The sequence below is a fragment of the Pongo pygmaeus genome, chromosome 12 (assembly GCF_028885625.2).
Source record: "Pongo pygmaeus isolate AG05252 chromosome 12, NHGRI_mPonPyg2-v2.0_pri, whole genome shotgun sequence".
NCBI lineage: Eukaryota > Metazoa > Chordata > Mammalia > Primates > Hominidae > Pongo > Pongo pygmaeus.
In genome coordinates, this window is record NC_072385.2 from 102,964,779 (window position 1) to 102,990,964 (window position 26,186).

Genomic DNA, 26,186 nt, shown 5'->3' on the forward strand with positions numbered 1-26,186 from the left:
CAGAGGTACTAAAATAATACATTTCAGCTATCTAATTCAATAAATAGTGTTATCTGGTGTTCTGCCATCTGGGCCAAATGCCTGTGGGCAGGTAACCCAAGAAGAACCTTGTGTGGCTTTGAAAGGTACCAAGTGGTCTTTGTTCTGGGGACAGATTTCCCTTCTCCCTCCCTAAGTTTGCCTCCTACATTTCACATTACCTGGGGAATGAGCCAGGGGAAATAGATGTGGAAAGAGATGTAGAGATATGTTCAGTGCCCAGGATGGAAAACTGATTTGGATTAAATATTTGCCAGGAATAATTCATTCAACAAATTATTGAGTCTAAGACTACTAGGTATAGATCAGTTAAAAAAAAAAAAAAAAAAAAAAAAAGACTGAAAGTTTGCCCTCATGGAACTTGAATGCCCCCAGTGAATAAATCCCCTAAGTGGACAAGTGGCAGCTACCTTACTACCCTCCCCAGGCCACTAGTACCTCCCCACCTTACAGATCACTTTCCACAGGAGGCATGGTCCCTTAAGCTAGCCTTGAAAATAAGCCCTGGCCCATGAACTCAGGGTTTCAGTAACACCAAGGGCAGTGTGGTATCAGTTCTCTCGCCTCTGAATTATCTGTCTTTAAAGGACAGAGGAAGAGGGGTGAAGAAGATTCCCTGGATTTGCACTCTGCATTCCGGGGGTGCTCTCCTCAGTGTTATGGGGAACACGGGGGCGGGGGGTGGAGAAGACAATGCTGTTGAGTTTGGCTGCAGCTTTTGTCTATTTCATGAGCTTTCCATGTCCCAGTTCAGTGGCTTTTGAAATCTTCTTCCACAACCAAAATCTGCCCCAACACCAGAAACTCTCTTCGTCTTTTCTCAAGGAAATCTTTTATTGAAATATAAGATACATATGGAAAAGTACACACCTCCCACAGGTATATCTTGAAGAATTTTTCCAAAGAGAACACACCTATGTTCCTGCATCAAGTACCTACATCAAGTTAAAGAATATTCTGAGTTTGCCAGAAGCCACCCTTGTGCCCATGCCCCATCAGAATTCTCCGTGGCTGCCCTGTCTTCAAAAGCTGTAGATTGATGTTGCTTGGTTTTGAACTTTATATAAATGGGATTACACAGTATGTACTCATGTGTATCTGGCTTCCCTCAAAGTTCTGTGCATGAAACTCAGCCACATTTTGCAAGACACAGTTTGTTCATTCTCACTGCTGTGTAGTATTCCTTTATATGAATATATTACAATTTCTGTATCTACTCGACTATCAGTGCTCATTTGGGGTTTTTCCAGCTTGGCTTTTATGACTAGAGCTCCTATGATTAAGCTTCTACTTGTCTTTTGATGAACAGGCATATATGTTTCTGTAGGGTATACCCCTAGAAGCTTTTGTAGATATCATCAAATATTTAATGGAGTACTTATAGCAGAGTCCCTGTTGCTCCAAGTCCTCATTATCAATCACTTGCTATCGTCTGTCTGTTTCATTTTTGCCTACCGGGAGGCTGAGTGGTGGTGTCTTATTGTGGTTTAAATTTGCGCCTCCCTGCTGCAATGAAGTGGCACACATTTTCCTAAGTTTCTTGACCATTTGCATACCCTAGCAAGTGTTTTGCCCCTTCTCTCTGCATCTGTCTGTGCCTTTTACCCAAGAACCAGGCACAGAGGGCCTGGCTCTCAGTCCCCTCCTCAGTAACCTGCCTTTCTTCTGGTTATTTTTTGCCATTTTGTTGAACATTGTGAGGCAGCATGATAAAGTAAGGGGAAAAAATAACTGGCCTGAGCCTGAGAAGGTGCATGCCCTTTCTGAGATACTGCCCAACAATGCCTTCAGCTCCCTGGGTATCTGTTTCTTCCCATGTAAGATGAGAGAAGTAAGCCAGAGATGCTTATTAAGGTCACTTCCAGCTCTGTCTGCTAGTTTGAAAATACTTCTGCCGGTAAGAGCATGCGGAAACTGGCTTAGGTACTAAGTAAGTTGGATGCTATTTCCAGAAACATGAAGCCCTCCTGCTCGGCAGTGGTGCCCCTCCCCCTGCCCTGGATTACTCTTTCCCCTCGCAGACTTCCCTTCCTAACAGGACTCCAGGGCCCTGCAGAGCATCAGAGCCCTTTTTATTGCCACCTTGTCCATTTCTTCATGCAGGCCTTCTCCACCCTCTCATGCCTTCCACACAGTGCAGATCACCAGACCTCTCCCAGCCTGAGGTGCACATGTAGGCTGGTTTGACATGTCTTCTCACTTACCTGAAAGCCCCAGACCTATTAAACACAGCAACAGCAAAGCTGCTTGCTCCTGGAGTTGGCACATCACGTAGAAGGCAGCTTGACTGCAAACATTGGTGACCTGCCCACATTTTTCAGTCTAGAATAAGGAGCTGAAATACACAGATGTCTTCCCTTTAAAACCTGGATCACTGTCCATTACCATTTGCCCCCAAGTGCTTCAAAGAACCACTGGCTCTTATGATATAACACATGTGCCTCTACTGCCAGGAAGAAACAGGGCCAGTAGGATTGGCTTGAGGAAATTTCAAGGAGGCTCTGTGCTGAGACGAAGGTCCTGGGGTAATTCCTACAGGAGAGGATGAACCATGCTGTAAGCCCTTAGAGTAAGACTCTTCATGCCTTGTATTTCTTTCGCCCAGGCTGGAGTGAAGTGGCCTGATCTCGAACCACGGTGCCCCCAGGTTCAAGCAGTTCTCCTGCCTCAGCCTCCTGAGTAGCTGGGATTTTAGATGCCTGTCACCAAGCCCAGCTAATCTTTGTATTTTTAGTAGAGATGGGGTGTTGCCATGTTGGCCAGGCTGGTCTTGAACTCCTGACCTCAGGTGATCTACCTGCCTTGGCCTCCCAAAGTGCTGGGATTACAGGTGTGGGCCACCGCGCCCGGCCCATGCCTTGTATTTCTATAGGACTTCACGAAGTGCTTTCCCATCTCTTTCTCATGTCCTCAGTAGCCCTTTGGGTGAAGAGGTCATTGCTATTTCACAGAGAAGGAAGCTGAGACCCAGGCAACATAACTGGTTGACTGAGTGGTTGGACTAGGTCTCCTAGCCCTGTGAGCTTTGACATACAGCATCTCTGTCACTTACTAGCTGGACCATGGGTGAGTTACTCAAACTCCCAGAGACCTCATTTCTTCATCTGTAAAATGGGAATAATAATGGTCCTCAGGGTGAGGTGAAATGATTGATGTCAAATGCCGAGCCTCATCTTTAACCTCTAGTAAGCACTTGGTGACTGTTTGCTAGCTGTGACCCTGAGTAGTCAAGTTAGTACTGGCATCAGGAGGGCAGCTGGGGCCTGCTGCAGTCACCCAGGCAAGAGGGGGCATCAGGACCAGCAACAGTTCTGGCTTCATCATTTTTCCTGCTGCTCCGCAGCTGTGGGCCAAAGCAGGTCTGGGAGGCAGGGCAGACAGGTAACAGGGCCGGGGGTGGAGAAACGGGTGACATGGATGAATGTAGAGAGGTCCTGGCTCTGCACCCTGCTCCCTAGCTCTGAGTCGGGGTGCTGCGGTTCATGTGAGTCACAGTGGAGCTGAGAACAAGGTGGGCTGGGTGCAGGGCATGTGGGCAGGGAAGTCCTTAGAGAGCTCCGGGCCTTGGCCTTGGCTCCTGGCTCTGAACATTCCATTTGCCTGAATGTCAGACTTACTTTAAAAACTGGAAAGCAAAATGAGCGAGGAGGCGACTGCAATATCACGTCTGGTGAAATTTGTGCTTGAAAGATACTGGGGATGGAAGCCAAGGCCAGCAGAGGGAGTGATTTAGAGCCGGGGGCCAGCAACTACAAAATGTGTTTGACAAGAGATGACGAGAGCAGGAGAGGAGATGACAGCTGGGTGGGGGCTGCTGTGGGAGGGAGACCTCTGAGCCAAGGGTGGCAGACACGGGATGGAGCGCTAAGGGCCACGTGAGGCCCCAGGCGACTGGCAAAGTAAGCGGGCACCATGGGATGTGATGGAAGCAGGACTCCACTGGGGACTCTGTGGATCACAGAGAAGTGAGGGTCCCACTGGCCTAGGGAGCAGCAAGATCAGTAAATGTCCTTGAGCTTATCTTTGCTGTCCCCGAGGCAACAAGAGGAATTGCTGATCTCCATGGAAATTTTATTGTATTATCCAAACTGCTCTCCCCTCCTGACCCTCATGATAACCGTGGCCTGGCCAGAGCTGGCGTGGTGGTTGAGTCTCTTCTGCTTCCCTGCTTCTCTCTGTCTCTCCTCCTTGATTCCTCATAAGGTAGCATCATGTACTCCTTGTCCCACACCTTCCTGCCCTGCCTCTCAAGATAGCAAGCACCCTCTTTGCTCCCGTCTGCTTCATCTCAGGCCGGGTGCCATCACCCTTCAGACTTTCACCCAAGCCCTGATCTGTGGCATCATCCTGCTCTCCCCCCACCCCCATTTTGTTGTCTCCTCTGAGATATCTCCTGCTCCCTGAGGTATCTTGCTGCCAAACTCAGCTGCTGCCCCCTCTCATCTGGGTGACTGTGGCAGGCCCTAGCTGCCCTCCTCATTGGCTCTGGCTTTCTAAATGCAGAAGGATCACTCCTCACCTGAAACTCTTCACATGCTGTGGGTGCACAGCTCCTGTCGCCACCCCCACCCTGAAGTCAAGGCTGCCCCCATCAGGCCATGGCCTGTGCCTACTGTGCTGTGAGGATTCAGGGTTCATCATGGCTGCTTTCTCTCTTCAGGATGCCCTTTTGTGTTTTGGGAGTCTGGGTGGAGGGTCTTCTCTTCGAGAAGACCTCTTGCCCCTCAGACTGAGTTTGGCAGCCCCTCCATCCTCCATGCTCACCCTGAGGAGCACCCGTTGCTGTGCATTGCAGACATCAGCTTACTATCTATCTCCCTTCCAAGCCCCTGAGCAGCTAGGGCAGGAATGCTGACTTATCTTTGCATCTCCCGAGCCTAGCACGGTGCCTGGCACTCACACTGTCCATCAGTATCAGCTGAGTGAATAGGGGCCCAAAGAGCACCTCGTGGTTCCTTCTCAGGCTACTGAAAATATCAGGGATTGGGAGTGCAGGTGCAGGTGAGCTAGTGAATCCTCAGAACAGAGGGAGAAAATCAAATCACCGGAAATTTAAAACCATCCTCGCTCAACAAAGAATTATCCATGTTCACACATAAATCCAGCGCCACAATTGGCAAACACGTATTGATCATACCATTCCCCTGATGTGTGGGAGGCACCATATATATGTTCCCTCGGTTCAGCCTCACAACTTTGCTATGACCCTGGTTTTAGAGATGAAGAAATTGACTCCAGTAGCTTGAATAACTTGTCCACAGGAATTTAAAGAAGTGGAAATGTGGCCCCTGCCTGCAAGAAGGCAGTAGTTACCTAGGAAGATGGTACAGTGATTTAGAAAGGGGAATAGTCATACCAGACGGCCACGTGGAGTGTGGTGGAGGAAGTGATTTCAGCGAAACTGCACAACAGTGACAGTTTGGGCAGCTGGAGGAGGGAAGGTAACAGAATCTAGGGAGGTTTGTGGAGGTTGTAACACAGGTACAGTCAAGCGCAGTGACTGGGCTGGTTTAGCAGGGCCAGAAGGCTCCTGCAAGGGAACGTGGGGGCAGGGTGCTGAAGAGCTAACAGGAGGGTGGAGACCTTGAGATGCCGGTGAAGGTTTAACTCCAGGTGGCTCTGAAGGTTGGGGGAGGGTCCTACAGTGAAAGCAGTGTGTTAGGAAGATGGAAGAGAGAAGGGCTGTGGAGAGGGTGGGAGGAGTGGTTGGAAGTGACTCTTCTGCAGGCAGGAAGAATAGTTAGGAAGCTGTTGCAGGAGGGCAAACCAGGGGTGTAGATCAGGCTTGCGGATATAAAAAAGAGGCAGATTTGAGTGCACGATTGGCTCAGGGGTGGATTGACTGTAGGAAGATGCAGGAAGGTATGGGAAGCCTTTGCTTTTTCCCTCCCTGCTTCAGACCAGAATGGCACACAGATGTGAGTCCCCTGGAGAAGAGGCATAGTACTCTTGGCCCTCAAACAGACCATTCCTGAGCTCAGGGTGCTGAGTCTGGCACATTCCTGGAGTTCCTTGGCTGCAGGCCTTACCTTTGCTCCTTACAGCTGTTGCAGTTGGAGGAACTTTCCCGTTTCAGGTGAAAGGAGGGAATGATGCTTCTCTGATCCTTTAGGTGGAAAGTCTGAGAAATATCATGAAAAAGCTCTAGGAATATCAAGGGGAGATACTATGCTTTAGCAAGTGAGGGATGACCCAGACCCATGATTTTCCATCTTTCCAGAATCTTCCAGCATGCAGCATTCAAGATAAAAGACAGAAGGGCTGGGCACGGTGGCTCACGCCTGTAACCCCAGCACTTTGGGAGGCTCTGGTGGGCGGATCACCTGAGGTCAGGAGTTCGAGACCAGCCTGGCCAACATGGTGAAACCCTGTCTCTACTAAAAATACAGAAAATTAGCTAGGCATAGTGGTGCATGCCTGTAGTCCCAACTACTCCGGAGGCTGAGGCATGAGAATCGCTTGAACGCCGGAGGCAGAGGTTGCAGTGAGCCAAGATGGTGCCACTGCACTCCAGCCTGGGCGACAGAGTGAGACTCTGTCTCAAAAAAAAAGACAGAAAAGCAAATATGGAATAAAGGTTTCAGAGGCAGTGAGTCTGGATAATCTTCAAAGGGCATTCTCGTGGAGCTCGTGAGGGCACCGACTGGTAGGGGAGAGCCCAGACCATCTGGGTTTATGTTAAGGCCCCACCACTCACTGACTGTGACTTGCCCTCTCCACCCCATGAGAGGAGGAATTGCAGCACCCACCTCAGAGAGTTACTGTGCAGACTGAAAGCTCTGGGAAGAATACCTGAGACAGAGTGAGGATTCAATTGTGTCATCTATTATTACTGTTGTATGATGTGATTTGAGCAGGGCTAAAATAAGACTTGAAGGAGCTCTGGTCCCAGACACCAAGGTATCTTTTTTAGGAAACATTTCAAAAATAAGTCTTGGCCCAACTCCACACTTTCTGTCCCAGCTAGGCTCTGCATTTGCCTTTTGAGAAGATTCTTTTTTGCGCACACACACACACACACACGCACACACACACACATGCACATGCACACACAGCTGCCATCTGGGTGGTGCTTGGTACCGGCTAACATAGGTCCTGCCAGTATCCCTAGAGAAACCTCTGCAGCCTCCATAGATCTGCTGATCCTCCTGGAGAGCAGAAGCTGCCACTTCCCCCAGGGTTTCCACCAAACCTCAGTGTTCCACTCACTTGGAAGGGGCTAGGCAATGTAAAAGATCAAGATTAGTTGTTTGGAAAAACAGAAGGATCCTGGTGCATTGGAGTAATGGTCATTTCTAGGAGGTCTCTAAATGCAGCCAGAGGAGTCTATGTTCTTTAAGTCACGTGGTCCTTCTGAGCCCAGATTGCACGAGTCAGCACAGGCAGCAGAACTGCCTGAGGAGGTGGATTGGGGCCAGAGATTGAAAAACCCTGTCAACTTGCTATCCTGAGCAGCACTGAGAGCTGAGATGGATCTGCTGGTTCCAGAACAAAGAGTGGGAGATGTCCGGCCTTCTGTGTTCAGTAATTATGTTTTTTTGCTGAGAGTGGTCAAAGGCTTGTCATAATTCAGTGGAACAAACCCTCGAACAGTTCTTTCAGATGCCAGTTGGTAAATGAATGCAGGTGTGATTCATGGAATTGGGGAAGAGAGGAGACAGGAGGGAGATTTTCTAAATTTTACAATTTAAAGAGCTATTAATTATTCTGAGATTGTGGCCTTTTCTGGTGTTTAAATACTCTTTCCTTTTGAAATGATGATGATGGTAAATGATGGGATTTTAAAAATATATACTTTCTCACAAAGTAAAATGTCACGAACTTAATTACTGTGTCTATAATGTTTTTGTTTTATTTTACTCATACCAGAAAACCAGGACCTAGAAACCATTATCCAGCAGTAACATTGAAATTTTAATTTGTATTATATACCAATTAAAGTTCAGGGACAACTTAGGACAATGATGTCCAACAGAAATAGATGTGAGCCACATATTATTTAAAATTTTCCAGTAGTCACATTAAAAAAGGTAAAAGAAGTGAAATTAATTTTAGTAATATATTTGATTTACTCCAATGTATCCAGATACTAACATTTTGACATGTGATCAATTTTTAAAAAGATAAGTAAAATATTTCACCTTTTTTTCATACTAAGTGCTTGAAATCTTGGGCATATTTTACATTTACAGCATATCTCCATTCAGACCAGACACATTTACAGTGCTCAGCAACTGCGTGTGGCTCATGGCTGCCCTACTGGATAATGCGTGTCTAGGAGAAGAGGGTGTCTGGGCCTCCGTCTGTCAAAGGCTTCAGTCTTTCCCCTCTTGCTTCATCATTGGCATTTTTCATCATTCTTGGAACTTTGGTAAGCAAGAACATCCCAGCCTTTTAAACACAGTTGAGTATTTCCAGCATAACAGACAAAACTTAAGACCTCTCCACGGACACCAGATGCCACCTGATATTCCCTAGGACACCCTTAACCCAAGGCTTCTTATCGCCAGCCCCCTCCCCAACTCATGGCTCCATACTTCAGCTTCCAGATTCTTCTTCAGTTTGGGCAATTTCTTTGGTCTCTCTTTGCTGTATCACTGACCTTGGCCTTTGCTCAGCTTTTACTGCTCTGGAGCTCCCTGTGAGGATGTCACCCATAGCTTGGCAAAGGACATTTTCCTCTCCAGCTTTGACCCCAAGTAAGCCTCACCTGCCTCCTGCCTTCACTTATCCCTCCACTCATTCTTCAGACATTTATCGTATGTCTAGTATGTTTAGTCACCATCCTGGGTACTGAGGTTACAACTACAAATAAGTCCTTGGCTTCACTGCAGCAACAGTCGGTAGAGGAGACAGAAAAGTAATTTCACAGTGCTTGGTAATACATTACAGCAATGGGGTGAACACAGGGTCCTAAAGAGGCACGTTGGAAAAGGCTTGGGAGACTGAAATACTTCCCAGGGGAAGTAACTTCCAAGCCAAGATTAGAAGAGGAAAAAATAGCCTGGCATTGGAAGCCAGGAGAGTACATTTCAGATATATGGGAGAGAGGCAGCACTTGCAAAGTTCCAGAGGGGACAAAGAGCAGGTGAAGCAGAATGTGGCTAGAACTTTGGGAGTGCAGAGGGCAGGAGTCAGAAGTGGTGCCAGGCCACTAAGGATGGTGAGCCATGATTAAGAGTCTCAGTTTGATTTTGTGAGCAGTTGGACAGCATTGAAAGAGGTTAAAGATGCAGTTCTGGAAAGATCATTCTAGCTGCAGCATGCAGGGTAGATTGAAAAGGGTTACAGCCAGAGAGGAAGTTGCTGCAGTAATCTAGAAAAGACAGAATGGAAATGGAGAGAAACAGCCAGATGGAGAGATAAAGAAGACAAATGCACAAGACTACATTTAATCACATTGGGTCTGGGGCAGAAAGAGGCAGGATTAGAGAATATCTCTTGGTTTTGGCACATAGTGCATAGTGAGCTGGGGAACTCAGAAGGGTCAGCAGGCTTGGCTGAGGTGTGGGAAGCAGAGGGTGGATGGCAAGGTCATCTCATGGGGTCATTCAAGAGAAGATGCTCATCAGGATTAGGGTTAGAGGTTAAAGGAGGTAGGCACTGGGAACTGTTTGAAAGCTGCCCACCAGAGCACCCAACCAAGTTCCTAAGCAGTTCACTTCTCTGTTCTGACCCACTTATTCCCTTCCTAGACCACTGGAATTAATAACATGTTCAGCACTTCAAAGGTGGCGATAGAATAGCGAATCTCACTGTTATGTTAAGGGTCTTTTCTGAGACACAGGATTTCTGTAACCAAAGTGAGGGTGGCTATTGAGGCAAGAATAAGAGCGGTATATGTTTATGTGAATGAACAAATTAATCTGCATGTGAAATCCCTTCAAAATCGACATGAAATAAAAATTTCATGCCTTACAGTGTATCAGTGTTGCCCATGAAATGAGATTAAAAGGAATTTTTGATTTTATAGTTGTCATACTTTTTATACTGCTCGCATTTTTCTCTTCTAAAGAGTTCAGTTTGAACCAAGGGGCCAGCCACAGATTCGGCATTTTATATTTTTCTTCATAGCTGAGAGCAGGCTTCCTTACATAGATCTGAGCTGTGGAGGTGTTAGATGTTCTCAGATCTAAAAATGAAATCTGTGATTCTAAAAGCCAGTAGCAAGATCACTGCCCTGAATGCTGACAGAACTGACGTTCTGGAAAGGTCATTGGCCAAGAGGTTTTCTCCTCTCATTCTTTCTTCCTCACACACATTGGCTCTGAGTTGGGGCTGGTGGTGAGGAAAGGAAGGGATGAGGCATTGTCCACAAAGCCATCTGTGCTAGCACTGGTAATGGAGTGATGGAGGGATGTGGAGGAGGGAAAGATGTGCCTACGCCACCTGTACCTGGGATCCATAGATTGTCACCTCCATGGGGACAGAGAGCTCTCTCCCAGGAAGCTGGTCCCATTCTCGCTTTATGTTTTACGTTTGTGTTTCTCTTTGCTTTTCTGGCCCTGGAAATTAGGGAAATGGAACATGTTGAAAATGACCCATTCATTTTCTCTTCCTGGGTCTGACCTCTGCAATGTGTGCTGGAAGTGCAGGACTTGGGAAGAAATCCTAATTTCCATTTAGGTCAACATAGCTTTTTGTTTAGTAATAGATGTGCATGAACCACCTCACCCAGGGCCTTGCTGAGGTCACATCTTCGCCCACCTGATCAGACTCCACTGGAAGCCCCTGTTTAGGATGTGCCTGTGGCAGCCCAGCCAGCGGTTTCCCATCTTCCTGTTACACCCAGGAGCAGCAGCCAGTCCCTCCCTCCTGGACAGGTCGCTGCACCTGCTGGTTTCCAGAGCTCAGTAGAAACTGCCTCTTCGGGTGGTCATTCAAGAGTGGGCGTGTGAGTATACACAGTGGACAAGGCTACAGAATAGACCTGAGTCACAACCGGAACAGTCCTGGTTCAGAGGTATTACAACATGTGACGAGGACGCTGGAGTCCAGCAGGCCTGGTTCAAATTCCCTTTGCTAGTTGGAGTGAGTTCCTCAGCCTTTCTGTGCCTCAGTTTCCTCATTAGTGAATCTGTAAACCAGTAGCAGCCTCATAGGATTACTGTGAGCAGTAAATATGTGAGGTGCTCTGTACGGCGCCTGCTGAGAAAGGTTCAATGAGCAGTAGTTTAACAGTTTTCCAGGAGGTGGATACCGTCATCACTGCAAACCGGGAACTCCAAGCAGCAAAGGTTCAATCCCAGTGTGTCCCACGCCAGGCCTGTTTGATTTCCGTTTCATTGTGCTGTGTAGTTGCCTGACCTTTTCCCATTCTCTAACTGTCTTCAGACTCCCGTCTGGGATGCCAGAGCCCACCTTTAAGATTCAGAGCCATTGTCAATTCCAGAGAAGCCAGAGCGGCTTCTCTTTGACACTGACATTTCAGTAATAATAATTACGCTCTCCTCTCCGCTTCAGAGTTAGTGGGTATGCCTCTCCATCACTCCCTCCTGGTTTCGTGCTGGAGAATAAAATCCTGAATGTTTCTAATTTATGACCAAGTCTTTTCTCTCATGAAGGCAGCATGCCGCAGGAGGAAGATCATGTGTCTGGGTGTCCGAGGGCCTGGGTCCTGGCCCCGGCAGACAAGCCACGGAAGCACTGGGAGCCCTGACTGCTCATTGATGAAATGGGGGTGACAATGATCATCATCACGCTCTCTTGTTATAGGCTGCTGCCAGGATGTAATGAGCTTGTGGGGTAAAATAAAAGGCATCGCACGTATCATGACATGACTGCGATGACTGACAGCAACCATCACTGAGCATGTTTCTGACATGCCAAGTTGTCACATATTCAGGTGCAGGGTGGGGGGCATTGTGGGGGTGAGCAGGAGGCAGTGACTGTGCAGAGGCAAGAGGGGCCACTCCTCCCCAGACCCTGGGGTTAACATCTCAGAGCACTTTCCTGGAAGCATTTTCGGACAGTAAGTGGCACTGAATGCTCCAGAGGCTGGCAGTGCAGGAAGCCCTTGGAGCCCCAGTTTAAGTTGGGGAAAATTGAGAGTCTTCACTGAGTCATTCATTAAAAATGGAAGAGAAAGAAACGGCATGTCAGTGATCAGCTCAGAGAAGCATGCCTTCCTCATGAGCTGCTGCGGCCATCAGGTCTAGAGACCCCGGGATTCTGTTTCCCCAGGAGGTGAGGCTGAGACCACAGTCTCCTCCTGGCTCATGGAGACTCTTCGGTGTCCCCCACCCCCACCCCCAATCTTTCCCGCTCACTGGCTTTTCTTCCAGTAAAACACTGCATCTTTAATAAATTATCAACGTACTTTCTTGTCTGTCTGCTGGCGCCAGAGCTCAGTGTTGGCAGGGTTTTCCATTCCCTCGTGCCCCTAATAGATCTCACTGTTTGATTAATCTTTTAGATCTCTCCCACAGAAACCCTAATGTCTGGGCCAACTCTCCTCACCATGTCCGGCTTTCTGGATTTTTTTCTTGGACTCTCAACCTTGTTGCTGCCCATCCCCATGCTCATCCCTTGGTCCTTGGACCACAGATGACTCGTGTGTAGGGCTCCAAGGCAGGTGCCTTGAACCCCGGTGAGTTCACAGGGAGACTGTAGGGACGAGCACCAGATTAGGAGTCACAGGATATGGATTTCCCTCACCCCAGTTACTCAGCAGGTGTGCCACCTTGAGCGAGATTCTGAGCCTTAGTTCAGCTCATCTGTGGAGTAGGGGCAGTTGTGAGGGTCACCTGAGACAAGGGGTGAGTCCAGGCTCCTGAGCTGCGAGCAGGGGCAGGAGGAGGGTCCTGTGAAGCTTTTCAAGCCTGTGAGGTGTGGGATGGCACCCCACTATCTGCCCTCCCTGGGCCTGTGCTGGAGGAGCTCATAGGGTACAGCCCTGTTCTTTACTCTGCAGGGACAGAGGCTGGGGGTCTCAGAGACCAGGAGGACAATGGCTCAGGCTCCAACCCACACCTGGTGTGTCAGTCAGGTGGGCCCAGTTTAGGAGGTTTAACTGCCTCGTCTCTATGGTCCTTTCCTTTTCTAAACCATGAGCTTGTGATTCTAGTCAATGAGCTGAACCTGGCATGCAGGCCAGCTCAGCCACTCTCTGAGCGTGATGATAGCAATTCTAGCTACCATTTCCTCAGCACCCTTTAAACACCAGGTGCTTACATGCATCATCTGCAGTCTTCACAACAAAAATGTGTATTTATCCTCATTTTACAGGGAACAATCTTGAAGCTCAGAGAGGGTAAATGATGTGTCCAAGGGCACATAGCTGGTTCTCGACATGTCTAGACTCAAATCCAGGCATCAGAGCCCAGGTTCTTTTCACTCACATTGACACTACATCCTTTGATGTCTCCTCCTCTTCTTGCCTCTGAATGCCCCTTACCTGCTTGTGGGACAGGACAGAACCCCCCCACCAAAGATGCCTTTCCAGCCCCTGTGAGATCTGGCTCCACCCAGCAGGCAGAGTTGTCTGCAGATTTGGGCTGATGCTAAAAATAATAATAGTTACTATTTGTCAAGCATCTGTAATCACCTAACATAGTAATAGTCTAAGGGAGAAAAGTAATAGTCTAAGGGAGAAAATCTTCCAGAATTGTTATCTCAATTTTCCAGATGAAGAAACTGAGGCTTGGGAAAGTAATGTCGGATGCCCATTGACAATTGAGCCTCAGTTACAAAATGGCATTTGTGACATTCCTAACCATGCGTATTGAATGTTAGCTACGGTCAGAGCTTCTGAAAGCTGATGCTGTGAGAGCATTTAGCAGGAGAGCCTTGGGCCCATTCCGTGTTACAGAGGAGCAGATGGAAAGCTGGAGAGGTGGGTGATTGGCTCACGTACCCACAGCTGGTCAGTGGTATCCTGATCCCCCAAGCCAGGATTCTGGGAACCGCCTCACCTGGTCTGCAGGTCTAGATCTGTGCCCATGACTGGAATTCTGTGCCCCATTTCTGTCTGTCCCTCCCTACTTTACCCCCATGAGATCCAGCACCTCCTCCTCCACGAAGCCACCTTTGCCACTCCAGGCAGAGTTATGCCTCTGCATAACTGTGTGGGTGTATGCATCTGTGTCACTGTGGTCAATATACCTGCCTCCTCAGCTGGTCCTCCGAGGCAGGACAAATGGCCCCTGTCCCCAAAAGCTCTCAAAGGAGATTAACTCTCAGTACCACCTCCCTCCCCAACTTGCCCCTGAGTAACTTGCACCACAAAAGCTGGGGTGTGGGGTCCCCCTGCCTCCCAGCATGTGGAAGAGGAAGCATCCCCAAGGCAGTGCCTTCGTCCTAACCCCATGAGGGGTTTCAGAGCATCTTTCCCTATGGCAGGGATCACAGCAGCCAGGAGCAGCTTTAGGCCTGGCCATTGGACACACCCAGTCCTGGTGGTGGCAGGCTGCTGAGTCACTCTGCTTGGGCTCTTTTTCCTCTGCTGTCTCTTATGGAGAGACCAGGAGGCTCTGCTGAGCTCTGTGACTTGTTGCCTTCTGTTAGAGAGACAGATGCTGGCCCTCCTCCCTGACATCCACTTGTTCCTCTTGGGGCTGACCATGCTGGCTCCTTCCCCTCTGCCTGGGCCTCTCCAAGTGCCTCCATGCTCTCACAGACCTGCCACCTGCCAACTAACACTCCCTCCAGGTCTCCCTCAACCCTGGTTCCACCTCAACCACCTACGAGCAATGCCCTCCCTCTCCTCTGCTCCTGAGTCAGGTCTGTGTCCAAAGATAAGCAAGGCCAAGGTCTCTTCTCACTGGGAGCTGTTTCAAGGCATTCTCCTTCCCTTTTTGTACTGGTTATCTAATGTACAACAAATCACTCCTGATTAAACTTTGTGGTGTAAAACAACAAGAATCATTGATTATCTTCACAGTGTCTGTGGGTCAGGAATTCAGAGCATCTTGGCTGGGTGATTCTGGCTTAGAGTCTTATTGAACTGCAGTTGGAAGTCTGCTGTAGCCACTGTCATCTGAAGGCTTGACTAGAGCTGCAGACCCACTTCCAAGGTGGCTCATTCATATGGCTGGCAAGTTGGTGCCAGCCTTCAGCAGGTGGCCACAGTTCCTCTCCACCTGGACATCTCTCCATAGACAGGGCTGCTCGAGTGTCCCCACAGCATGGCAGCTGGCTTCCCTCCAAGTGGCCAAGGCAGAGCCTGCAATGTTTTTGTGATTTAACCTTGGGAGACACTCACTGTCACTTCTACCATATTCTACGGGTCATATGAATGACCCTGCCCTGCTTCAGTGAGGGAGGGGCTACACAAGGACATAAAACCCAGTTAGTGAAGATCAGTGGCAGCCATCGGCGGGCTGGCTGTCACACTTTAGAAAGCTGGAAGATGCTGTCTTCAGCTGACCTAGGAACGCACTTCCTGACTTACTTTCTCCCTTTCTCCATCAATGGACAACTGGTATACTTAAATCCTGTTCTAGTGATGTAAAGATGGACAAGGCCATGGGCCTTCCCTGGAGGAACTCACAGTCAAGTTGAGGAGAGTCTCATCATGAGAACTGCTAGAAAAGAGTTACGTACAGAATGATGGCAACACAAAGGACAGGTCCTTACCTATTTGGGGGAGTGTGGAACACCTTCACAGCAGAGGGGACATTTGCTCTGGCTCTTGAAGATTGAATAAGAGTCCTCAGGTAGAGGAAGGAGAAAGGACATTGCTCCATGCAGAGGTAATAGCATGAGCAATGGCGGAGAGTCATGGCAGCATACAAGACTGTGATTTTGAAGGGTCTAGAAGGCTGTGATAGGGAGTTTGGACTTCATACATCAGGAACTGCTGGAGGGATTCAAACCAGAGGAAGCTTTGGCAGAGCTATGTGGTGGACAGGACATGACTGGCAGAGACAGAGGCTGAAGGCAGAAAGATGGGTCAGGAAGCTGCTGCAGTGCTCCCCTGAGAAAAAAGGACTGTCTGAGAGGCCATGGGCATGAGAGGACGGGTGAATTCAGGAGGTGGGGCAGAAAGGACATGGTGAGAAATTGTCTCTGGCAGAGAGGACAGGCTTGAAGGACAAGACTTACCTTTTCCTCCATCTCTGCCCCTGGGGCCTTCCTTCCCTAACTTTTGGCTCCTCCCGGATGACCCACGCCCAGCCCATGCTTGAGTCCTGAACAGAGCTGCCTGGCTTTTTCTAAATAAGTTCTCTGGACCAACACCACGAGCCTTCAGCATATGCCCCTGTAGAAAAAACTGATCAGAGTTATCTGAGAGGCCAACATGACATCAGGGCCATTAGCCTAGGACTAAGGATCTTAAATGTTTTAGGCCACAGACTTTCTTGAGACTAGTGAAAACTATGAACTATCTTTCCAGGCGAAAAAAAATGCACATTTATACACACAGTTTGCAGACAATTTCAGAGGGCTCACGTGTCCCTTGAAGTCCATCCCTGGGTCTCTGAACCCTACATTAAAAGCCCCAGGCCTAGGAAAAAAATAGAAAATGAAAAAAGCAAATATTTGACTCCCTAAAGTCTGTTATTTACTTCCTCTTTTAATATCCCCCAGCTGCCCGCAATAATTGAACATCCCCCGAAATAGCAAGAAACAGGAGGAAGCATTTACCCAGTGATAGCCCCTGGTGCCACCAGCCTCACTTGGTGGGTTTATTTTCATTATTATAGTAATTTTCAAGCTGCAGGCTACAATTTTCACTTGCAGTGAGGTATTAAATTGAAATTACCCCAGATGTAATTGTCATAGGAAATAATCCTGGATACATGGAAGTGAATGCGTTTTCAAGATGGGGTTTTATCGCTCATACGAGAGCTTGGGGCTCTGCCTCTTTTACATGCCAGATTTAGGTGTGAGTTGCGGGGGCTGGGCGTCAGCACAACATGGTAGCCTGAAGCTGTCAGCCCAGAACACAGTGAAGCCTCTGCCGACTGGAATCTACCCACTGGCCAGTGGTGTGGGCAGATGGGCTGAAAGGGTAGAGAGTGGGATGCAGAGCCCGACTTGGGGTTGTGTTTGTGCAGCTACCAGGAGCCACCGTGCACTGGCTCAGGCATGCAAGAAATACCACACTTATTTTCTGTATATCAACTCAATTTGTCTCCAAGTCCAGGTTCCCCCAAGGTGGTAGAAAATTCAGATTTAGTCATTCTTGGAGCTCCCCAGCCCCTCTTAGGGCCAGGTGAAGCCGTGGGGTCTTACCTAGTGCTCTGCAGCTGGGGAAGCCCCTCTAGATATCAAGCATCTGGCAAAGGGGTGCCCACCGAGATGCCCTTGGTTCTAGCCCTCCAGATATGCTTTGTCCCTGAAGGTCTCACTTGCCCTGTGCCTTTCCTTCCCCAGATGTACGCTGCTGGTGTATTGCACGGACCTTCCACCCACTAGCATCATCATCACCTTCCACAACGAGGCCCGCTCCACGCTGCTCAGGACCATCCGCAGGTGAGGCATCCTTGCTCGTCTGTTGGCCAGCTCCGGGCCAGCACTTGGTGACAGTGTGTCTGCTCCCCAGGTGCCCAAACCTGTACTAGGAGCACCAGACACATCTGACTATATGCCAGGCGCTCTTCTATATGTCACATGTGTCCACTCAGTCACTCCTCACATTCCTGTAAGGGAGTCTATTATCCCATTTTATAGAAAGACAGAGGCCTGTGGTGTTAGGTAACGTGCAGAAGGTCAAAGAGAATAAGTAGAAGAAGCAGCCGCAGAGCCCTTGGCCTCCCCACTCTGCCAGGCTGCCTCTAGAGCATGGGTTCTGACTTCCACAAATGAGGAATGGGCTGAGGCCCTGAGAGGCTGAGTGCACACCCCAGCCCCAGCATCAGGCTGGGGTCAGCACCCAGCACCCTGACTCTCTGCCCTCCCACACACTTGCCAGGGGCCATGCAAATCAGAACGGTCTGCAGCAATCACTAAGGCTTGCCTTCCTGAACATCTACCTGCAGTTCCATCCCCGTTCCCCTGGGCTTCAGTCCACTCATCCTCTGGGTCGTGTTCTTGCTCTAATAGGTGTATCCTGCTACAGATGGCCCCTGGCCTGCGTGGGTTTTTGATGTGCCCAAGTCCCAGTGCCAGGCCCTAGCAAAACTCACCTCAGAACATAGACCTGCTCCCGGAAGACTTACCCAGGAATTCCTCTCCCAGATTCTCCAAAGACTCTGGCTGTTTCACCCCCCTTCCCCCATGCTCACCCTCCCCTCCAGAAGTCATCTGTCCTCTTCTCCCTCCCTCAGGCCACCAGCAGTATCGACCTCTCAGATGGCAATGACAGCAGCCGCCCTCACTCCAGCTCCTCTGCGCACATATTGTGTGCACCTCAGCTGCAGAGGTGAGGAGGCCACTGCCACGCCCACTTCACAGCTGAGGAAACTGACATTGGAGATACTAAATCAAGGTCCAGTGTCTCCTAGCCAGTGATAGTGAGGCAGGATTCCAGGCCTTGCACTCTGATCTCAGAGTCCTCCTTCTGTAGGGACAGGCTAGTCCCAGTGGTGGCGTTCAGCATCCTCTGGGGCCAGGAATGCCACAGCCACGTCCCGCAGCTGAGCAAGAACCCACAGTACCTCCATGTCCCCATGAAACATGGCTCATTAGACCCTTCCTGTCCTGCTGAGTAGCACATCAGCTGGTGCCGATGCCACAGAGAAAAAAAATATGATGAAACGTGGGTCAGAGAGCGCACGAAACACAGCAAAATCTCTTATTGTTTCCATCATGCAGGCTACACTTTTCATGTCTCTCCCACCCCCGCATGGCTGTGGGCAGTGGGAAGTTCCAGGTGATGGGAGGTAAGTCCTGCAGTAGGGTCACCCTGAGGGAAGGCACCAAATCTTCAGCTCCACCTGTCACGAATGATGAATGTCCACTGTATACAGTCACCACATCCCTTAGAGACATAGGAAGGGACCTGCCCAGACACACAGTCTTTAGCCCAGGGCTTCCACCCATCCAAGGGGACAACCCTGTCTGCTGTTAAGACATCCTTGGCAATGTCAGGCTGGCTTCTTCCTCCAGCCACGTGCCCATCCTGGCTTCTGTAATCACCCCAAGAGCCACCTGATTCAAATTTGATTTCCCAACCAGGCAATAGCTCTTGACAAGAAAATGTGCCAAGTCACTGTCAGGTGTCACTGGGAGTCTCGGGGTAGATTAAAGATAATAAAGTGCCTGGCTGGTTAAGTGTGGGGACAACAGGGATGGAGGAGGCCCAATTCTCCTGGGTCTCCTGTGGTGAGGGGAGGAGCGTCTGGGGCATCCAGGCTGAGAGGACACACAGGGAAGTGGAGGTGGCTGGTTCTGAAGTGTCAGACCACAGCCCTGCCGTTGTGATGTGCTGGGGAACCAGGGTGGGTTCATGGAACAGACCAACTGTAACCTCTGCCTTCCCCACCGCCATGGTGGCTGCTGCACCGGTCATGACTGGGCATGCCTGCCAGATATTTCCATGAGAAGAGCATTAGCATCGGAGAGAGGCCCCTCACTTTCCAGGCTGGCCTCTTCCTGCCCATCCTGCAAGAGGCTCTCTGATGCTGGGCGCCTCCATCTCCTGACACAATCACACACATGCACCCCATCAGGGGCTTCCTCTGGGCTCTTCTCTACATATCACTACTCAAGTACTTGCTGCATTTTTTCAGCATGTAACCTTCAGTGAGCTCCTTTAGGGCGAGGACTTATCCATCTCTTAACCTCCCAATGGCTCAGTTTCCTAACCAAGGAAATGAGAATACTAATTGTACTTAGTACATAGGGTTGCTACGGGTTAATCGGCTAAAGGACTGAGAACTGTGCCTGGCATGGAATAAGTGCTTGATCAAAGAGAAGAGGCTACGGGATACTTAAAAGGGTGCCACACTTGGAGTCAGAAGACCTGGAGTCAAATTCAAACCCTACCACTTCCTAGCTGTGTGACCCTGGGGCATGTTATTAACTACATCTGTAGAAAATGATGATAAAAATATCTTTCATGTTTCTAATTCTATCACATTTCTACAATAAACGTTCCTCTTGGGAATGTCTCAGACATTTGGGGGCATTACAGTGTTTGTAATATGGGGGCTTCTAGGCCCCCCAGGCCTCCCTAACAGTGTTTATGTCCTCGAGGGTACCTTAGCTGCTGTGCTGAGACTCTAAGACATGTTTCTCCTCTTCCTGCCACTCCTCCACCTGTATGTGGTATTAATGATACTTAATAATAATAAGATTACCATGTTAAATGTATCCTGAGCTTTGTGGCCTGCAGAACACATTCCTTCTCTCACTCCAGTTGGAGCCTCATCCTGAGCCTGTGGGGCAGGTGGTGCACTTGTTGAGAGCAGAGGCATCAGGGCTCAGGTTTCCTGGGTTTCCTGGAGGTACAGCGCGGCTCCTCTGTCTGCCTGCCTGATGCAGGGCTGCCCTGAGGCCCTGGAACCCTGCACTCTGGGAGGGTTCTCGGGGCCCATCAGCCCCGTACTTTTCAGAAGACACCCATGACGTGCCAGATGACTTAGCTGAGGGAGCCTATTTCCTGCCTCCTAGGAACTTCAGATGTCAGCCAGCCCCAAGCTCAGACCCAGGTATGACACACACAAACAGCAAAATAGGACCTGAGAGGCATGTGTAGACAACCAGGAGCTTATATCAAAAGCAGGCAGGGCAGAAATGAATGTTAGGGGTGAAGGCAGGAAAGATTACTTCTAGAAACTTCCATGCCTTAAGATTCTATACCTCCCTTTCACTCCCTATCCTGTTGCACAAATGAATCACTAGCCACTGAGAGGGGACTGACTGAAGGATATGTCCTGTCTCAGAGGTCTTCAATAAAGGGATCTTCTCTAAGGTACCTTTCGTTGTTAACTTTCTGGAATTCTGGACAGGCTTTGTTGTCAGGCTCTTTGCAACCCCCCTGCCCGGACCCTCTGGCCCCCTAAGCTCTTGAGTTAGCTGGGGACTAGACAGGCTCACGTGGGGCACTCAGAGCCAGGTGGAGGGTCAATCGGGTACACAGATGATGGGGTGGGTGTAGAGAAGCATGACCTTGATGAATTAGGGGACATTCTCACTTAGAGAGAAAACAAGCCCTGAAGAGTGGTTTATCTTGACTCCTGATGCAGTGAGTCTGCATGTTTATGGGAGACCCAGCACTGTCACTTTCCTCTTGGGGCATCGTTCACTACCGCCCCTCCCATGGGGGCTCTGAGGCATGGGCAATGGATCCCTTTATGTGTTGAGTCTTCTCACTGTTGCTTTTTTATAATATCCCAGATCTAGGGAAGCCATTTCTCAGAGTAAGGTGGTTAAGAATTTGGACTCTGGGGCCAGATTTTCATGGCTCTGCCCTTAACAGCTGTGTGATCATAAGCAAGCAAGTTAGCCTTTCTGCCTCAGTTTCCTTTTCTGCAAAACAGAGACTGCTAATAATAACTACCTGACATCATTGTGGAGAAGATAAAGTAATTTCAGATAGGGAAAGGACTTGGAGCAGTGCATGGCATATAGTGAGCCTGAGCAGTGACAACAGGTGTGTATTGTGAGCCTCCAGCCCTGGCAGACAGCAGAGTTCTAATGCAGTGGCTCTCAAACTTGAGCAGGCTTCATAAGCTCCCGGAGGGCTTATTAAAACACAGTTTCTTGGGCCCCATCTGTAGAAAGTCTAACCCAGGCCGGGCACAGGGGCTCATGTCTGTAATCCCAACACTTTGGGAGGCTGAGGCGCACAGATCACCTGACGTCAGGAGATCAAGACCAGCCTGGCCAACATGGTGAAACCCCATCTCTACTAAAAAAAAAAAAATTAGCTGGGCATGGTGGCAGGCACCTGTAATCCCAGCTACTCAGGAGACTGAGGCAGGAGAATCACTTGAACCTGGGAGGCGGAGGTTGCAGTGAGCCGAGATTGTGCCATTGCACTCCAGTCTTGGCAACAACAGTAAAACGCCATCTCAAAAAAAAAAAAAGAAAGTCTAACCCAGTAAGCCTAGAGTGGGGCCCAAGAATTTGCATTTCTAACAAGTATCTAGGTGACGGTGATGCTGCTGGCTCCAGGATCCCACTTGGGAAAGTTATGCATATTGCTATTATTAGTTTCAATATTATTAATATCAATACCACCATTCAGAGAGCAGCTGCTGTGTGCCAGGCATGGTGAGCTCCTTTCACACAGCCGAAGAAATTATAGTGCTGAAGGTTCAGTACTTACTGAAGCTCTCCCAGCTAGTGAATGGTGGATACAAAGAAACAGTACTTGAACCCAAGTTAGTCTCACTCCAGAATGACTAAACTCAACTGTCAGCCGGCCTTGGTCTTCATTCTACTGGTATTTATGGAGCGTTTGATAAAACCTGCCTGCATAGAGCACCGTGGAGTTCACAAAGCAATTTCAAATACATTTCCTCATTTCACACGCACAAAAGCCTGTGAAGTAGGTCAAGTATTAATATCGCCTGCTTTTACAAGGAAAATGTAATTACAGGAGGAAACGAAGGCTGGGAGCAAACCAACATCTATCTGGTTCAGGATTGCACAGTTAGCGGGTGGTGCAGCCCACCTGGCCTCTGAGCCCACACTGCCCACGCTGCCCTGCGGCCTCTGGGGGCTCCTTGAGGGCCAATAGTTAGGGCGCAGCAGGTGTAGAAGCCGCCTGTGTACCTGCCCTCTGGCAGAGAGATGAGCTGCATATAGAAGACTCTGTTCTAGAACAATCCCAGGCAGAGTGAGGACAGCATTTATTCCCATGCTGAGGCAGAGTAAGGAAGGGTGTGGGGAAGGCAGCTGGAGTGGGGGTGAGGCTTGAGAAGAGCTATCCTGTGCTGGGCCTGGACAAAAGAGTGGATTTGCTTTGCTGTAGAGGCAGTGGTGAGAGCAAGGGAGGGAGACCTGAGCAACCATTCCCTCCCAGGGTGGAGGGAATGACAGTGGGTGTGCACGAGGGAGGGCCCTGGAGGACCACCTAGGCCAGTCTAGGTCCCTTGGACTGGACTTGACCTTCTCTGACCACCCAGAGCACATGCCCACCTCAGGCCCTCCCAGCTGCAGGCCATGTTTAAGGGGACTCCGCCATCGCTCCAATTGTTCTGATTAGGGAAGCAAAAACAAGCCAGGTGTTACCACGAAATGGTCTAATTAGCACTCACTGCTGACTATTTCCTTTTTTTTTTTTTTCTTTTCTGCTTTAAACCCTGGACATTTTTTATTCACTAATCATCTCTCAGTTCAACCAGTGCAGAGCCGCACGCGATTTACCTTTTGATGTTCGCAGAAGAGAACTCTTGAATTTCAAAGAGCTGGCAGGGATTTAGCAGAATTGAATGCAGAAGCTACAGCCGTAATCAAACCTCATTAGGAGTTATTCTTCCAGCAGGTTTTCCGCTGTCTCCTGCCTCCCTCCCTGATTAGAGGGCTGGTTGTTGTTTGTATGTGTTTTCTTTGGGATGATCATGGTGAACAGTCCCCTTCCACCATCCTCTGGGAGAGGCTGCAGCCTTCTTTCCCCTCCCTGACCATGAGCTCCCGAAGACAGAGACAGTGAGCTCACGACTTTGTGTTGGGGTTCTTCTCTCCACCTGATACTAGTTGCCATGGTGAGAATCAAGGCTTCATAAATATGGTAGCTCCAGGCTAAGTTCTCTTCCAGGAGAGTCTGCATCCTGCGTAGAAGGGGTAGTGGACTCCAATCAGGGCTCAGAAGGGCCCTCCTGGGAGGAGGGCTTCATACAGCACCTCCACCTGCACCCATTCTGAACCCCTTCTCCAACATCACAGGGAATCCCGTGATAGCTGGTGTGGCCCAGCCATGTTTCTGAGTAGTCACGTAGTTTGGGGTGTTCAGGAGAAGCAGGATCCAGTCATCTCAGTCAGGCCTAAGACACAGAGTTAACCTTGCCCCTGGGTAGAGATCCACAGCACAGGAGGGGTAAGTGAGTCAGTTAGATTCAAAAATCATTAATGAGGCACCAAATTAAGTGATAATAAAAAATTGCAACCATTTGTTATCATTAAGTGCCAAATATCATGTTAAATGCTTTTTATACACTTTCTCCTTTAATTTGCTCAACCGCACTGTGAAATAAGTACTCCTATTATTATCCCTGTTTTCTAGATGGGATTCTTTGCTGCACAGAGCAGTAAAGTAACTTGCCCGAGATGACACAGCTTGCAGTTAGTAGCTGCTACACCACAAGCTTCTGGAGGGTAGAATCATCATATGCCCAGTGCTGAGCACATAGTAGGTGTTCAGTAGATATCCCTCAAGGGAATAGTTATGGACCAAGGCTCTGTGCTAGACTCTGGCAATAAAGAGAGCAATGGGTCAAGAGTCTTGCCCTGGGATATTTCCCTCCAGAGGGGACCACAGGCGGGCGAGGTACAAAACCAAACTTCAGGGCTGGGAAGTGAGAAAAGCCATAGGATCAGATACAAACTGCTAGGAGATCCCAGAGGAGGAAGCAATTAATTCTCACTAAGTGGCTTGGAAAGCTGTTAGGGAGGAAGTGACATTCAAACTGGTCCTTGTGGGCAGCACAGGGGCATTTCAAGCAGCGGCAGCAGCAGGAGAGGGGCTCTCAGTTATGAATGAGCAGGACAGCTTCAGACAGCGGCACTGGGCATGGGAGGTGGGGAAATGTGGGCCAGCTTCCCATGGCAAAGGCCTTAGGAATGTGCTGAGGATTTGGGATGTCAATAGTGAGGAGCCCCTGGGGGGCTGTCAGTTTATTTATTTGCATTGGCGAGGAGAGTCACACAATCAAAGCTCCTTGTCAGAAAGTTCACTCTGGAGACCACCAGCAAGATGGCCTGGGAGAGGCTGGGGCAAGCTGAGGCTATAAACCAGACAGAAGAGGTTAAATCAGGGTAGAGGTATAAGAAGTGAAAGTGATTTGAGTGACATTTTCCAGTCAAACCAGCCTGTCTTTACTGATTTGCTGTGGGGTTTCAGGGAGTAGGAGGGTTGCCGAGGTTAACTCCTGGGCTTCTGTCTGGGTGGCTTTGCGGGTGGTGGAGGTATTCACTAAGATGGTGAAGGCAGAATTACATTCCTGCTGGCTCACAGATAAGCAATATGACTGGACAAGCCCTTTGGTGCTCTGATTTTTCATTCCTTGAATGCAATGGTGTCTATTTAAAACTCAGGTTAGTACATATATTTTGCCACTAGAAGTTACAGTGATTTTTTTCTCTTTCCATCTTGCAGCGTATTAAACCGCACCCCTACTCATCTGATCCGGGAAATCATATTAGTGGATGACTTCAGCAATGACCGTAAGTCATGTCGCTCACTTGCCCTTTAGACACGAATGTCTGTTCCCAGCCACTCTGTAACAGACAGAGGTGAGTCCACTGGTTTTCTGGGAATGGGGAAAAGCCCAGGTTTGTAATAGGTACGGAAGTCTATTGAGTGTCTGTGGCTAGGCTCAGAAGGAGAGAAGCTTTATATCCAAAAAACAATTTCTTGGGTTCTCTGCAATAATCTGCAGTCTGAGCTAAGGCCCTCTTCCTATCATTTCCTGGGAGGTCTGGGTGGGCCCTGTCTTTGGGACCTCCCCAACCCCGTGGGACATTCTGTCACCTGGCCATGACACAGTGAGGGCTGCCTTCCAACCTTTCCGCACAGTTGCTCATTTCCTACCTTGTGTCCTCCAGTTATCCAGTCAAAGAACCTGAGTCCCATCCCAATTCACAGCAAATCCACTCTCCCCAAGAAAAACATGGGTGTCTTTCCAGACACTATGCGTCAAATTTGAAATCTACAATAATAGTCGAAGCGTTGTCAGAATTAACGTACTGGTAGTGCCGACACCTCCCCTGAAGGCCATCCTCCCAGGAGCCTGGGTACAGTTCTGTGCAGTCAGTCATAACCAAGCAGAACACCCTCTTCCTGGTGACGAACTGAGGGAAATGGAATGACCACTGTGGACAGCTCCAAGTCCTATCAGAGTGGAGCCCACCCCCACTAGTTCTGAGGCTGGAAGCTGGGCATTGGGAGCCACCCCTACACTGGGGTCTGCTGTATGAAGGCTGGAAACCCACACCCATTGGTGCAGCCTCGGAACCTCTGGGGGTGATCCAGAAGTGGGCTGTACATGAGGCCTAGAGTAATGAGATCAAGACTCTGAGTTCTGGAACGTGAGGATCTGCTCTCCCTTCCCCAGTGAGGAAGAGCTTGGAGGTGGGCAGACACTGGCCCTGCT

General features: G+C 49.2%; 1 protein-coding gene across 3 annotated transcripts in view; it reads left to right on the forward strand.

The window, feature by feature from the left end:
- Positions 1-26,186, forward strand: part of GALNT14 (polypeptide N-acetylgalactosaminyltransferase 14) — a 234,215-nt gene that overhangs the window by 161,642 nt on the left and 46,387 nt on the right. For all 3 annotated transcript variants that reach the window (XM_054476282.2, XM_054476284.2, XM_054476281.2), the window contains 2 exons: positions 17,359-17,457; positions 25,190-25,257. In XM_054476282.2, coding sequence (XP_054332257.1) covers positions 17,359-17,457; positions 25,190-25,257 — 167 coding nt within the window. The remainder of the gene's footprint in view (positions 1-17,358; positions 17,458-25,189; positions 25,258-26,186) is intronic.